Source organism: Lepisma saccharinum, chromosome 29 (genome assembly GCF_977018435.1).
Source record: "Lepisma saccharinum chromosome 29, izLepSacc3.1, whole genome shotgun sequence".
Lineage (NCBI taxonomy): Eukaryota > Metazoa > Arthropoda > Insecta > Zygentoma > Lepismatidae > Lepisma > Lepisma saccharinum.
The window spans coordinates 4,774,466-4,791,015 of NC_139257.1; the positions used below are offsets into that span (position 1 = coordinate 4,774,466).

General features: G+C 36.4%; 1 protein-coding gene across 3 annotated transcripts in view; it reads right to left on the reverse strand.

Annotated features, from left to right (window-relative positions):
- Positions 1-4,275: 4,275 nt before the first annotated feature.
- The window catches only part of LOC145981306 (uncharacterized), a 410,568-nt gene continuing 398,293 nt past the window's right edge, over positions 4,276-16,550 (reverse strand). For all 3 annotated transcript variants that reach the window (XM_083114500.1, XM_083114501.1, XM_083114502.1), the window contains one exon: positions 4,276-8,272. In XM_083114500.1, coding sequence (XP_082970626.1) covers positions 6,748-8,272 — 1,525 coding nt within the window. In that variant the 3' untranslated portion in view covers positions 4,276-6,747. The remainder of the gene's footprint in view (positions 8,273-16,550) is intronic.

Here is a 16,550-nt window from a genome sequence, read left to right on the forward strand (position 1 = left end):
AAAGCATATGATTCGGTCAAATAAAAGAGATAAATTATATATTAGTTGAGTTTGGAATACCTAAGAAGCTTGCTAATTGATAAAAGTATGCACCAGTGAAACAGAAAGTAAAATTCGTGTGGGTATTAATGTGTCTGACAAATTTACAATTCATGATGGGTTAAAACAAGGAGATGCATTATCTCCATTGCTCTTTAATTTTGCCTTAGAATATGCAGTTAGGAAGGTAAAAGAAACTAACGAAGGACTAAAATTAAATGATGTGAGTCAGTTGTTAGCATATGCAGATGATGTAGACCTATTAGGGGATGATATAAATACAATTAAGAATAATGCTAAAATATTTTTCAAAACAGCTAAAGAGATTGGTTTGGAAGTTAGCAAAGAGAAAACTAAATATATGCTTACAGGTCAAAACCAAGTGTTAGGTAATAATCAAAATCTAATTATTGATAACAACTCGTTTCAACCAGTTGCAAACAAATTAATATAATTTGTGTAGGTAACAAGTAACTCTTTCAGAAAACTAGGATAACAGATCTGTATAATGCGATATAATGTACTAAAACTCTAGTCCAAACTGACTTATACGTTTTCTCATACAGAAATAAACTTGACTTTTTCTGATGGTGTTCATGCTTAAACTAAAACATATAATAATACACCAAAAATGTAACCTTATGTTGAAACAAAAAAGAAAATAAGAACACCACACAACCAGTACTAGCACACAGAAACAGACCATATTCATCGAGCAAACTCAGACGAAAGACGCGATTGCTTGCAGCACTTGGCAGGAAGAACTCAGGTAGTTGGCTAGTGAGACCCTTTTTTCTATTGTTCAGTGTGATTTCTTGGAATACAAAGCCTAGTTTCATGTAATATGGTTCAATTCCTTTGCAAATTAACAAGTATCTAACCCATGTAGCCAAATGCAAAAATTGACTTTTGTCCAGCTAGATTACGAAAATACCACACTGTGGGGCGGTGGGAATTAGCAATGGACGCCAAGTGTTCTAAATGAAAAAAAAAATGTAAAAGAGAGGATGCCATGAGAATTCCCGAGAAATTATTTGCGCCCTATCAAATCAATATTGTTTTCAGTTGCAAAGATTCGATCTAAAAATTTTCTCGCTCACTTCGCTCGCAATGTCATTGTTTTCTGTAATGCATTTGAATAATATTTGTTGTACATATCTATTAAAAAACTTTGAATACGTACACAATTTAGAGATTGCATGTTGCGTAAGTATTTTCTTATTTTATGTCACTCCATATTGCATGTGTAAAACATATCTTGTACATGAAAGTTATACATGTTATGTAGAAAAGAAATTAATTTCTGAATGCATTTATTATTTCATTTTCTGCCATTCAAAAATGCAATTTGTGTGCTTGTTTTGCATTATTAGCTAATGTGAAATTGAACGTGTTGAAAAAATATTTCATTAGAACAAATGCTTTAGCACAGACTTCTACCCCCTTTTGGCATAATTTATGATAATAATCACATATTTGATACTACTACTACTACTACCACCACTACTAGTAGTAATATTCTTATTCTTATTATTACTATCATTATTATTATTGGCACATTTATCCTGGTACTTGCACCTCTCCAAGACAAAAATTTGTTACTGTGCCTCTGCATGCCCTCATACCATGATAGCACAAGGCAATAGAACTGAACGGAGAATTCGTTGAAAAATAACGTATGTAGCTGAAACATGTACTGGTACCTTTGCTCAGTTTGATTTATTGATTTGGAGTTTAAGTCTGCTTCTCACACAGTAAGGTTAATCAGGACTGGACCTACAGTTTAAAGTGGTATCTGAACCACTATGTGCCTCCACCAGGTATTGAGCCTTGCTCAGTTTGAATTGTATTCATGATGAATAAATAGTTCTCAATGAAAAAAAATGTGGGGCATTACTTTTTGAACAACAAATAATGTACGTGTGCATTCAGTGGTTGAATTGGAAATAAATTACTGCTGGTATGCTCATGTGCACAGACCTATCCTTTAATTTATTTTTTTTTGGTGATTTTTTAAAAAATCCATTGATTTTCACTCATTCTCTCTATTTCATTACAACACTCCAGAAGTTCCTAAGGCAATATGAGTCATGGACGTGTTATGTTTTAGTAAATAGGTAATAATAAACAAATAAGTAAATATACTAGTGAGTAAGTTTACTAAGCATTTTTTTAAAAAAAATTACTGCCGGTATGATTTTTGGCATCTTAATTTACTACCAGTATGCGATACCAGCTCATACCAGCTCAAATCGATCACTGTTTATATTGGAAAAAGGGAGAAGTTCCACTAGGGCTAAAAAAGTAAAAGAAGAGGAAATACTGCAAGCTGTAGGCCTCTACTTTCCATTTCTGCTTTTCCTTCTACCATTGATGATGTGGCTAGTAGATGCTAAAGGTTAAGTTTTTCTAGTGTTTCCTCTTTCTTTTTCATTTTCAAGGAAAGATGAAACACTCACCAGACAAAGGAAAGATGAAACACTCACCAGACACAGGAAAAATTCAACTTTTTGTAGCCACGAGCTGTATCTTCAAGTGTAGAAACAAAGTGTAGAGCTTGGTAACAAAGACCTGAGATGGTGTGACCTGCGGTGTTACCAAGTCCAGAAAGAAATAGATGGTACCAAAAAAACATGGTTCTTTTGCCAAGCTTGTTGAAAACTGTTGGGGTGGGAGTGGGTGTAATGTGGGAGAGGTGGGGAGTGGTGATGAAGGTGAGGGAATGTGGTTGCATCCATAGCAGATATGTAGGCTTTCCCCTGGCTCTTATGTACTCAGGTGTTAGTGGATTGGGGTAAGGAGTAGATGATCTCTATCTGGAAGCAGTCATTAAAGGGGGTAATATGGTAGTTTGTATGCACGGCAACAGTGAAGTTCAGGATTTGGGTGGAGGAGCAGTGATTGTTGATTTGGAGGTTGAGGGTTCTGGATGTTTCCCACAGGTAAAAGCCACCACAGATATTGCAGGTGAGGATGTAAAGGAGGTTAGGGCTGTGGCAGGTTCCTTTGGGGGGTAAAGGGTGAACTTGCCAGTGGCAGTGTGGATCTAGAGGGTGTGGGAAGTGACAAAAATGGGGCAGGTTTTACACCTTGGGTGGTTGTGTTTGCGGGCAGGGAGAGGGTTGATTGTGAGTTGGTGGGGTATGGTGGCGCAGGAGGTTTTGGAGGTTGGGAGCGTTTGAAAACAACACTGGGTTTATTTTCCTGTAGTTTACGGTTATTACAAGCATAAGAAAACAGTTTTTCTTTGTGCCGCTTCAGGAGAACACACGCTCCTTTCATCAGACATTCTCCTGAAACGTCACAAAGAAAAACTGTTTTCTTATGCTTGTAATAACCATAAACTACAGGAAAATAATTCTATAATGCAAGCAATGAGTACATACAAGAAAAACTATAACACTGGGTTTATTCAAAAATATGTTTCTGGTGACAGAATCACTGTGGAGGATGGGAGGGAGGGAACATAATGTGTGCGTGATTTTGTTGAGGTGAGGGTGATATTGGGTAACAAGTACAGGAGGATTGGCGGCAGGTTTCTTGGTGGAGGTGTATGAAGCAGCTTGGAATATTTGTTTGGTGATCACGTGTGATGTGGTCATTAGGTTTAAACAAAAATGTTTAAGAACAAATATATATATTAAATTTTCCAAAAACAGTTACTATTAACGACCACCTCACACAAACATTGAGCATTGAGAGCAAAACAGGTTGAAATCTTAACCTTTAAAAAAATCCTACTCAAAACCTGCTCCCCTCCCCTTTTCTTTAACTACTAATAGTTTAAGCCCGCAATGTTGACTACTCATAATTAACGTAAATATTTTATATAAGAAACCAATTCCCTAAATTACAGATCTCTCTCCCCTTTCTGTATTGGTGGATATCCGATCCAGGTATTACGTGATCATCTAGTCACAACCTTCACAGGTCCACAAATACAGAAATAGTTGCCCCCTTCCCAAAGACTTGTTCCGTCTCTTACACGTAATCCAATAGGAACTTGTATACTTTCATATTCAAGCACCTTCATATCAAACACACCTGATAATTTATCATTGTTATTAGGCAAACACAAAAATAGTCCCAGTTGAGATTTGTAAAAGTGATAGTTTTATTACAAGCAGAAATTGTAAAATACAATCGGATTAAAAATCCCTTATAACTTTTTACTGTATACATTCATGGGAAAATCCCGTAACTCTCATTTTACAATCTTTATATTTTTACCCTCAAAATATGAAACCCCTTTCCACACATATTTGCAAATTTATGTAAAGTTTAAAAATCACAATGCAGTAAACACATGGTGCCGATAAATACAACCCTAAAATCTTGAATCAGTCTGACACATGCACTTTTATTCATTTACAAAAAGGATGGCCTAGATGATCGGAAACATTTGGTTATCGATGAACACGAAACATTCTTTTTAGATGCATATTTAATTCTAGGCCGAAATCAACATGACAAGGAATATTTTATAGATAAACTAATAATTGATTTTAAATTATAATTAAACTTAGGTAAGTTAAAGCAAGCCTTACCAGAACATCAAATTAAGCAGCAATTAACATTCCATGTAAGTTAAACGGCGAGTCAAAATGGTATAGTCAAATTCAATGCATCTCGAATGTTTCCGATCACCTGCCAACGGTCGTAACTACCTACAGGAAAAACCTCCTTACCTTTTGTTATCAGAAATACCACTGCAACTGCGTCTGTCTAACCAGGCTCGCTTGCTACGGGAGCAAGGGGGTGTGGCTTCTCAGCGACCGTACATGCTTGTCCCGCTAGGGGATACCACGTTGCCAGATTGCAACTTCCGAGCATCGCGAATTATACAATATAAACGATCTCACTGACGCAAGAACCTCCTCGTAATATATGGAAGAGGGTGGGGTGGGTTTTTGAAAATAGTAACAAAGAGCAAACACCACACACGGTGGAAGAATATCCACGTTTGACCAAGGCTTGGTGTAGGTGAAGGTTGTGGTTCTGTCAGGAGGTGGTGAGGTGTTGATACCAGAGGGTCAGGGAGAATGTGATAGCTTTCTTGGTGTGGAATGAATGGGAGCTGGAGACATGTAAGTATTGAATATGAATGGTTGCTGTCATATGGATAGAAGGTGATTTGGTTGGTGAAGTGGGGCCAGGTGAACTTGATGGAGCAGAAGCGGTTAAGCTGGTGTAGTAAGGTGAATATGGATGGCTCTTCATATGTCCAGAGCATGAAGATGTCATCAATGAAAAAGAGCAAGAGGAGAGGTTTCAGGGCTTGGGTTTTCAGGAACTCTTGTTCGAATTTTCCCATGAAAAGGTTGGCATAGGATTGGGCTATTCTGGTGCCCATGGCTGTGCCAAAGGTTTGAAGTTAGTGCTTGTCCTCGAAGGTGAAATGGTTGCACGGGAAGACATGGGGCTAGGTGGGTCAGGAAATTATAGCTGGGGCTCTGGTCTGCTATTGAGGAAGGATTCTATGGAACCGAGGCCATGGGAGTGAGGTATGTTGGTGTAGAGGGAAGTTATGTCAATGGTGGCAAGGATGGTGTTTGGAGGCAGTGGTGGGAGGATGTTGATTTTCTATAGGAAGTGGTTGGTGTCACGGAGGTAGGGGGCAGAGCTTTCACAAGAAGATTGAGGTGGAAGTCAACAAAGGCTGAAATTCGTTTCATGAGTGAGTTGTAGCTAGACATGATGGTTGCCAGATTTGTGAATTTTGGGCAGTAGATAAAAAGTTGGGGTGTGGGGGTTTTCAGGGATGAGAATGGATATGGTGGAGGCTGTAAGGCCTCAGAAGGGACTCTGGCTTGGATGAAGTCGTGGATTTTCCCCAAATCCTTTCTCCGACTTGCTAAACTTCCACAAATATTTTTCAATCAGGGATACTTCTCAATAATTAGCTTATGGTTATTAAAGTGGCAGACGGTATACAAACTCAGCCCTCTGATTCATGGTATTCCAAAAGAATATAAATTAATCACAAGTACTTCTACCTTATATGTGGGAGATTCATGTTCGTTAGATCCTAAACTTAATTTGTTGGTCAATTTCCCCTAAATTTAAAAAAAATCCATCACCTGTGTGTGATGAATGTGGTGAACCGTGATGGATCCATGATGGATTCCACTGATGAAATGAAGAATGGAATTGCACTTTTGTTTAAGTCATCAATGAAATATGCAATGTGCAGATAAACATATAACACCATTATTCCAAATAAAGATTTCTCTTTATTCTGCATTATAATGGTGGTTCATAGATATTAAACATCACGGTATATTCGAGAAGGAAAATATCTCAGCACAGTGTTCGTAATTGTACTACAGGGCATGTTGTAAAGCTGCTATTCTCAGCTGATGCTAAAGTGTTAGGTTGCCACATTAACGATTTCTGGACTTAGAAATATTTTAGATCAATCAGATCGTTTTTGAGAAGTGGTCATTGTTATTACATGCCGGATGAGCAAATCTGGAATGCGAGTCCAGAAAGAGTTTACTCATATTGGTCATATGTTACACGGCAATCCAGTAAAGTAAAGGAACTATTTTCTAAGGAGCATTCAACTTCTCTCCACTATGAAATCTTTTATGAAAATTTATTTACTGCAAGTCAGATACATGCTAGAACACACACAGTGCATCCCTAGTATGATTACTACAATATCGTGGAAGAATTGGCTTTTGTTGTGAATGATTTGTTACATGCTCAGTACAAATGAGGCTTCTCTCTTGTATGAATTGTGAAATGTTGTCTCAGATATCTCCTTTGTGCAAATGATTTGTTACAAGTTGAACACACATAGAGTTTATCTCCAGTATGAATAATTGAATGTTGTCTAAGGTATTGTTTCCGTGAAAATGATTTGTTACAAGTCGAACACACATAGGGCTTATCTCCAGTATGAATAATTGAATGTTCTCTAAGGTCTTGTTTCCGTGAAAATGATTTGTTACACGTTGAACACACACAGGGCTTATTTCCAGTATGAATAATTGAATGTTGTCCAAGCTCTTGCTTCCATGAAAATGATTTGTTACAAGATGAACACACATAGAGTTTATCTCCAGCATGAATAATTGAATGTTGTCTAAGGTGTTGTTTCTGTGAAAATGATTTGTTACACATTGAACACACATAGGGTTTATCTCCAGCACGAATAATTGAATGTTGTCTAAGGTGTTCTTCCCATGAAAATGATTTGTTACAAGATGAACACACATAGGGTTTATCTCCAGCATGAATAATTGAATGTTGTCTAAGGTATTGTTTCTGTGAAAATGATTTGTTACACGTTGAACACACATAGGGTTTATCTCCAGTATGAATAATTGAATGTTGTCTAAGGTGTTCTTTCCGTGTAAATGATTTGTTACAATTTGAACACACATAGGGTTTATCTCCAGTATGAATAATTGAATGTTGTCTAAGGAGTTGTTTCTGTGAAAATGATTTGTTACAAGTTGAACACACATAGGGTTTATCTCCAGTATGAATAATTGAATGTTGTCTAAGGAGTTCTTTCCGTGTAAATGATCTGTTACAATTTGAACACACATAGGGTTTATCTCCAGTATGAATAATTGAATGTTGTCTAAGGAGTTGTTTCTGTGAAAATGATTTGTTACAAGTTGAACACACATAGGGTTTATCTCCAGTATGAATAATTGAATGTTGTCTAAGGCGTTCTTTCCGTGTAAATGATTTGTTACAAGTTGAACACACATAGGGTTTATTTCCAGTGTGAATAATTGAATGTTGTCTAAGGTCTTGTTTCCGTGAAAATGATTTGTTACAAGTTGAACACACATGGGGTTTATATCCAGTATGAATTACTAAATGTCGTCTAAGAATTCCTTTCTGTGCAAATGATTTGTTACATGTTGAACACACAAAAGATTTTTCACTATTATGATTTTGCATGTGAACCACAAGTTCACATTTGTGATCAAACAAATTGCTGCCATCATTGCAAACAGTAAAACCTTTAGAGTTTGAAGGTTTTGTATATTCTGTTTCCCTTGTAGATTCTAAATTGGTTCCACTATTCTTTGTCCCAGAGCAGAGTGTTGTCAGCAGTATTGGGCTGCAGATAGGAGATTTCATTGGTAGTGACTGGGATCCAGAGTTCTTATTTGCACCAAAGTTAGTCTCTCTAAGATATGAATTTATATCACTATCCATTTTTATCTGTTGAAATTTACTTCTAATGGATGGGCATTCCAGTGATAACCTGGAAGAAGACAGACGTGTTTAAGAAAATTTACACAGGAATATTTCCGAAAAAATGTGTTAGATTAACGTACTCGGCTTTAATCAATTTATTACAGTTTTCTCTAAGCATATTACCAATTAGCAACTACAATGCATTTCCTCTAGTTTCATATGCTACAGGGTGTCCCACTCGTAAGGGGCTCCGGAAAAAGTGTTATAAAAATCTTAATAAAAGAGGATATGAAACCAAATTTGTACATGACATACCTTTATGGTTGAGAAATTAAGGTACATTACAAGAAGTGCTGGAAGTGACCTCCCCCACCTGTATACGCAGTTCAACACGGCGCTGCATGTTCGTGAATGTTGCTACCAGAGTATTCAGCGTCACTGCCTGGATTTCACGGCAGATATTCTCACGTAACTCGTCGATGGTGCATGGTTTGTTCTTGTACACACTACCTTTAAGGTGACCCCACAGAAAAAAATCAGGGGGTTAACTCCGGTGACCTTGGGGGCCATAATCATTTCGAAATCACTCGGTCAGGGAAAAATTATTCCACCGCAGCCATACTAATGTCAAACGTGTGGCATGTTGCCCCATCTTGCTGGTACCAGCCAAGTGTCAGTTCCTCGTCATCCAACTGGTTCACAAATTCATGAAACAATGACTGGTACACATCATTGTTGACAGTAGTGTCAAAAAAAATTGGCCCGATGATGCGCCGCTGTGATAATGCACAGCACACGCCCACCTTCTGTGAATGAAGGGGTTCCTCAACGATTGCATGTTGGTTGTCACTATTCCATAAACGTGTTTTGTGAGTTCACATATCCTGACAAGTGGAACCATGCTTCATCACTGTGCCACGTCGACAAGTTAAGGGAGAACATTCACGAACAGCAGCACTGTGTTGAACTGTGTATACAGGTTGGGGGAGGTCACTTCCAGCACTTCTTGTAATGTACCTTCATTTCTCAACCATAAAGGTATGTCATGTATAAATTTGGTTTCATATCCTCTTTTATTAAGATTTTTATAACACTTTTTTCCAGGGCCCCTTACAAGTGGGACACACTCTACAACTGAGAAATAAAACATTAATTCCAAGTAATAGTACTTTTTGCAAAACAACAAAAGTAACTTCAAGTACTGTGTACTTGTAACCTGTAGTAATACAACATGATATCTCAAAAGAAAAGGTGCTCCTGTAGAAGGCAACAAGATGAGTATTTTATAAATAATACATCTTACCTTTATGTTCATGTTTTTGTAAGGACAGGAGTCCATGAATATTCTTGAGTGATATTTGGAATTTCCAGCTAAATGCATTACACTAGAATACATGAGCATTGCTGAATGAAAACTGTTCATACTTTCTGATTCCCTGTCACATAGGATCTTTCAACCTGGCCTTTCTATTGCTCCACTGGTCTATTGCATTTCATAAACTATAAATAAACCACATACGATTTCCACTGTTATCCAATAACAAACACGTGATTCAAATCAAATATTTCTGATAACTACATTTTAGAGCTTTAGTTAAACATGAATACAATGATATGGAATTGTATTTCAAGTCAAAGGGTGTAGAGTTTCTATTTTGAAGACCGAGTTTTTATCCACCTTGGTCCTCGTGTGTTCTAGAGGACACACAAAACATGCACTGTTTGTTGTTTTAGATCTGCTGTTGTTGACAACACATCAGAATATTGTTAGAAGTTTTACTATAAAGCAGTAATCCGAGATGGAAAGGAGTAGTGGAAAAACTTTGTTCTATCTTATTCTTTGAAAACATAGTGGTGCACTGTGATCATGACAAGTGATACAGGCCATAGTAAATATGCTAATTGCGCTGGTAATTTATGTTTTTCCAACATACCTATTAATTATCTCTACGTGTATTAGTAACACCTAGATATTACTGTAAGTGCTTTAAAAATTCCATGATATTATTAATTGTTTGCAAATTTGCATTGTTATTCCGTAGGACACAATGGGTCTCTAGCTTGCTCTCGGGCAGCTAGGGGTGTGCAGTACAGATATTTTTTTTTTGTCAGGATGAGACTGGCATGGAAAATCTTATTCATCCCAACACTGGGGATGGGAAATGTTTGAAATTTCCCGACACTGTAAAAATCACGAATTATACATGCAATCTTCTCTAAAGTATTGTTTTTTGCATTTCTACAATAAGAACAAACAATTTCCGAGAAGTTTCATACACTTAAAATTCAGAGAACACTGAGAATGGACTAATTTTAAAAATTGTTACTTGGAATTTCCCAACCATTCAGGATCCTGAAAGTTGGGAAATTACTATCCAAACACAGGACTGGGACAGGAAATTTCCTTCCAGATCCCAGTACTCACTTTATACAATCCCACACACCCCCCTACAGGCAGCTGTACATTTGGAATTGTCTGTTGATTTATAAAACATAGTAGTAACTATAAAACCTTCCCAAACACAAATTGCAAAATACATTACATTTTATGCGAAATGATGTCTGTCCACTAAGTGCTATGTACATAAAGTTCACTAAGACTTGCAATTACTATGATTCTATATATTTCACACTAGTAACTATAATAACTCACACTAGTAACTATAATAACTAGTGAAACAGTTTTGAATTCAAAATTACAACTATTTTAATTTTTCTAGCCAACCAATGAGACAGTGTGGACACAATGGGTCTCAAGCTCGATTTTACGCAGCTGTATATTTTGGAGTCTAATCTAAATTTGAATAACATTTATTTATGTTTCATGAGAACATTATATTATGTATTATAAATTGAAATTGAACAGTAAAAGTCACAGAAAAATGCATAGGAGACGCAGGATTGACTTTCAGAGGATATCTGAACTGATGTACTAATTTTACCAACAATGTCTCTGGGCCTTTCCCCAAAGGATGCCACAGTAGGGTGATGCATCATCACAGACTGACCCTATTCCATTCCCCAACAAACAAGAAAGAGTCAATAATTCAACACTTATTAGTTCAAATATGTATTTCACCTTTGGAATTTTAGGGTTTTAAACAATATGATTGTTGCCTTGAGCGGATCTCTTCTCCCCCAGAAGAATTGTCTTCTGCACTGCATTCAGCCTATCATGAATGAATAGCTAGGAGCGATGAGGAGGGGGTGGTAAAATCAACTGAAGGGTGGTGCTGATCACATGATTCTAACTATTGCCGTTGGCCAATATCCAAAATGTCTGAAGTCCTACTTCCAAAACATTTTCATGGCATCATGGCAAAGTGCAATTCACATGGAATGGATATACCCTTATCTTAACATAAAAGTTGTTAATTCTACAAATTATTTGTTGTTATATGTTATTGTTCCCCATCATATTGTTTATATTTTTATTCCTTTTTATCTCAGAAACCAAATTTGGAATCATTATTTATGAATGGAATCATATGTGATTTCAACATTACAGTCTCGATGATTTTTTATGCAAATTTCACAACTTATTGTTCATGTGTTTAATGTGTTTAATGTTTAATAACAAAATACTTTGGGGTGTTCCAAAGAAATTTAAATTTTATTCATGTATTATGAGGGGATTTTAGGGAGTCTGAGACTCAGTGTCTCAGGACACATGGTGTTTTGCAATAACTGAATATTCAACAAACAAAACAAGATTATTTTTGTAATCACTTAAAAGTGTAGAAACAAGATTTCATGAAAAATTTTAAAAAATATATATATATTTGGCTCCGAGGAGGTTATGCTTTTGCATGGATTTTGGCCTGAGAGATGGCCTCTTAACTTTGTTGCCTGGTGAATCCAGGCTGTACTGTTGAGGATGCCAGCTGGCTACATGGAAAATAGATTTTTCAATTTATTTTTACAAGCGGAAGGCTCCGTGACTGCCCATGTCAAGGTCACTCCCCTTCTTCACAGTCCCCTCCTGTACGCCCCTTCATATTTCCAATGGGGAAGGGAGTTTGGCTTTTACAAGTGGGGTAGTGAGTTGCGCCCTTTCATCAGTACTTAACAGTGTTACAAGCCTGCTCTCTCTCTCTCTCTCTCTCTCTCTCTCTCTCTCTCGAATTGTGTCCGCAATATGTTTTTATGTTTAGCTCAGTGTAAGGTCCAGGAGCAGTCAGTCAGTATTTTCTATGTTGAACTTCAATAAGTTTCAATGTGCATGTTAAAATGTCTCATCCAGTGAGTAAATATCTGTCATTCTTTTTTGCTACACATGTACCAGTTATCAGTCACAAAAACAAAGAAGAAATTGGGTTTGAGATTTTGTTTAAAGTCCACTTTTATTCACAGATAGGCTAATTGGGACTGGACCTACAATTTAAAGTAGGATCTGAACCATGATGTGCCTCTGCCAGGTACTGAAGCTAGGACCCCTTGGTAACAAGGCAACGACGTTACCACTACACCATCCGGGAGACAAAGAAATGTTAAATAATTTTACAATAAGGTTTATTATGAATTATTCAGTAAACAACTAGGTGCTCAAGGTAAATAGAAAATGGCCAGCACAGTGGCAGAGTGCATTAAGTGATATCTTTCGATCTCACCATGGAGTTCGAGAACCGTCATGTGCATGATTGTTCCTTGTGAGGATCCCATCATCAGTTATGTTCAATCATCTCTCAACTGTATCATAGCAACAAGTCAAAAGTAGCACAAACGTGAGACTCAATATCAAAATTACAAATGTAACATGAAGAGTGAGTCCCACATTATTTACGTTCTTCATGTACTCAAAATGTGAGGCAGTGATTTAAGAGCAAAGTAAATTTGTTCACCTTAAAAGCATAGAAGAGCATCTTTCTCGAATGCAGTATTAGAATAGGTATAGTCATAAACACTCGACAATAAATAATGTCCAAATAACATTGCATGCCAAACTAAAGTTACTGGTGCTTGGTATCCCAATGTTGTCGCATCAACTACAGATTAATATCATTGTTTGTTTAACTTCTGTAACCCTCCATCCACATCTTGCATCAACCTGATTGGGTGGCATTGTCGGAGCCTGGAGGAGGAAACATGCTTTGTCTAGTATTGGGCGATACATCAGTAATACAAAATATATCGCAATATTGAAAAATATCAAGGTTATATCATGTTATTTTGTCAATATATATCATGTCGGCAATATATCATGATGATAATTGATGATATATATCATGTTGGTGATAAATCATCACAATATTTGGCAATATATCATCATGACATTTGGCAATATACATCATGTTGGCAATATATCGTCACGATATTTGGTGATATATAGTTACAATTTCCCCCACTTGTAATACACTTTTCTGGTTTGTCTTTGGTTTTTACAGATTTTTACTTTCCTCAAAGAAAACATTTCGACTGTAATAAACGATAAAGAGTATGCACGTATGTTATTATGTTCTTCTGAGCACACACAAATGTTAACCTCATTTCCACATACTTCACCTCAGCAGATGCAATCTTGCAGGCCAACGAGGCTCTGACACCTGAACCTATGGCTAGCATAATCCCTTGTAGGGTTGTTTGATTTCAGTTTTTTTTTAGTCCACTTTATGTACAGATAGGCTAATCTGGAGTGGACCTACAGTTTAAAGTGTGATTGGAACCACTATGTTCCTCCACAGGGTAACAAACCCAGGGCCCCTTGATTACAAGGCGATCATGTTACATTAAGCCTTTGTATGGTTGCATGTTGTCCTGTGTTTTGCCCATATGTGTGCTGAGTGCCTCAATACAGCCTCGATTGATACTCTGGCTAAGGAAATTTTACAGACATGCAAATGGCCTAAGTGCAGATGCATACAAAATTTTCAATCAATCAATAACATTATTCCATGAACATCGGTTTAAACAGAATTCATGGCTAGTTAGTACAACAACAATAACAAAAGTGATGGTTTGGATCCCATTTTCAACTGTAGGTCCAGTCCCGATTAGCATTACTGTGCATAAAGTGGACTGAAAACACCAAATCAACCAACCATGGGGTCATTCCATATCAATTCAACCAAAAAAAAGAGGTTTGGGAACCCACCATCTCAGATTTTTATGAAACTTGGTACATTCAATCCTTCCATGGTGGTAAGAAACCACAAAATTTTTCGCCTTTAACTCATCTGGTTTCAGAGTTATGGCCTCTCAAACTTTCAGCCAACTCTCGTTTTCCTTCATTTCCGAAACCCTCATTGAAACCTGCAGTGCTTTACAAAAAAAAAATTATCTCGCTCACACAATCCTTTTGAAATTTCACAACAATATTAACCAAACAATAGGCATTTCAGAAAAAAATATGACATCACATGATATTAATATTTTAGTAAAGCAAAAAATTAATAAAAAAAATATTAGTGGGATTTTGTTGCCGAAAACATGCCTTGCTAAAATTTCAATTATCATTAAAAGGGAATGAATTAATACCAGCATAAGTATTTTTAAAATTAACCTGGATATGTATTCTAACTTACCCAGCAATAAAAGTTATGGTTATTTTATTTGTTCTATAAATATAATATACTTATGTCTGATATTTGGATGAAATGGCTTCCGGAGTATTAAAATATTTTGGTTAACTCAAAATCAATCAAATAATGTGTTATAAATTAATCAGTGAAGCAAACTCGAAATTCTACACTTTTTTTTTATTCTTTGAGCATTGTTGTATTATTATTTCCTTGCTTATTTATAAAATAATTCATCCATATATAAGCAAAATATATATAATTCAAAAAAATCTTTGTTTAATTTTGTGTTCTTTGTAAGCAGCAGTTTGATGATATGCCAACATTACCTGAGACAGAATAGCAATGAAGATGACAATAATAATAATAATAATTTATATTATTTTATTAATATGAAATCATCATTGAACAATATCAGTTATTATGGTATCCCCTCCTGCTTCAACATTTGGTGTTTGATGATTTATCCATATAGATATTTAAATGTGATTGACCAAATCACAGGTTTAAAAATTACTGAATATTCCATATATTGCCTATATATATTTTTTACCTTTTCATATATGTGCATACAACATATACAAAATTTTACTTTGTGACACAAGTTGTATACTTTGACACGTTGGATTATCTTGTTCATTGAACTTAGAACCTTATGCCATCCAAATGTATGATTCTTTCCTGCACTGACACCATGCAGATGTCTGAGAAGTGGTATGTCCTTCTAGATGTTGTTTCAAACTGTATGCAAGAGATGGGGTCTCATCATGACTGATTCTTCTAGCCACAATGGTGCCTGCAGAATCCAGAGGTCTGAAATTGTGGAAACTTCTAGTGCCTGGAACTGTTTGTACAGCTGTAAACCGGTTTTGAAGTGTCAAAGGGGTTGAATCAACTTCACCTTTCTCAATAAAGTGAAATGCAATACTTGTAATTTTTTCCACACAGAAATTGTAAAAATCCCCTGTTGTTGTGATTTGTCTCTCAAATCGTCTCTGTAAACTCTCTTTTCGTGCCAAGCGTTTTGCTGTTCCGCCAATCCCATTACATTCTGATTTCCCATGGCTTGTTGCAAAAAATGACCATTATGCCTCTAGCTGGAAGTCCTCTTCATGCAGACACAAGTAGAGAAAGTTATATATTTGTATTGAGCAGCACTCCTGTCACGAAAATAGTGTATTTTCTTGACATGTAAAAAATTTTTCTTTCAGAAATTTCACGACTATTCCTTGAATTTTGTAAACCATGTTCACATCATGCTTCAGGTCATTATATATGATGCAGTGTGATGAAACAATATTTTCCCCAACAGAGTTCTTACAGTAGACTACCACAGGATGTACAGTACATGACTCAGAAGTCCAGTGGTAACCTTGGGCCTCATCTTGGGATTGTAAAAGACTGGATTCAATCTTTTATTGTAACCGTAGATGAACTCTTTCCTGGATGTTACATTGCTCCTAAGTATGATCAGTTGTGGTATTTTGGAATGGTATCTCAAGTGGATGAAAATCAAGGAGATGTTGTTGTAAAGTTTCTTCACCCCCATGCTCCTTCCCCATCATTCTATTGGCCAAGATATGAAGATACATGTGCAGTACCAATTCCCCATGTGCTGGCTGTTGTTGATCCACCAGAAACAACATCTAGAAGGACATACCACTTCTCAGACATCTGCATGGTGTCAGTGCAGGAAAGAATCATACATTTGGATGGCATAAGGTTCTAAGTTCAATGAACAAGATAATCCAACGTGTCAAAATATACAACTTGTGTCACAAAGTAAAATTTTGTATATGTTGTATGCACATATATGGAAAGATAAGAAAT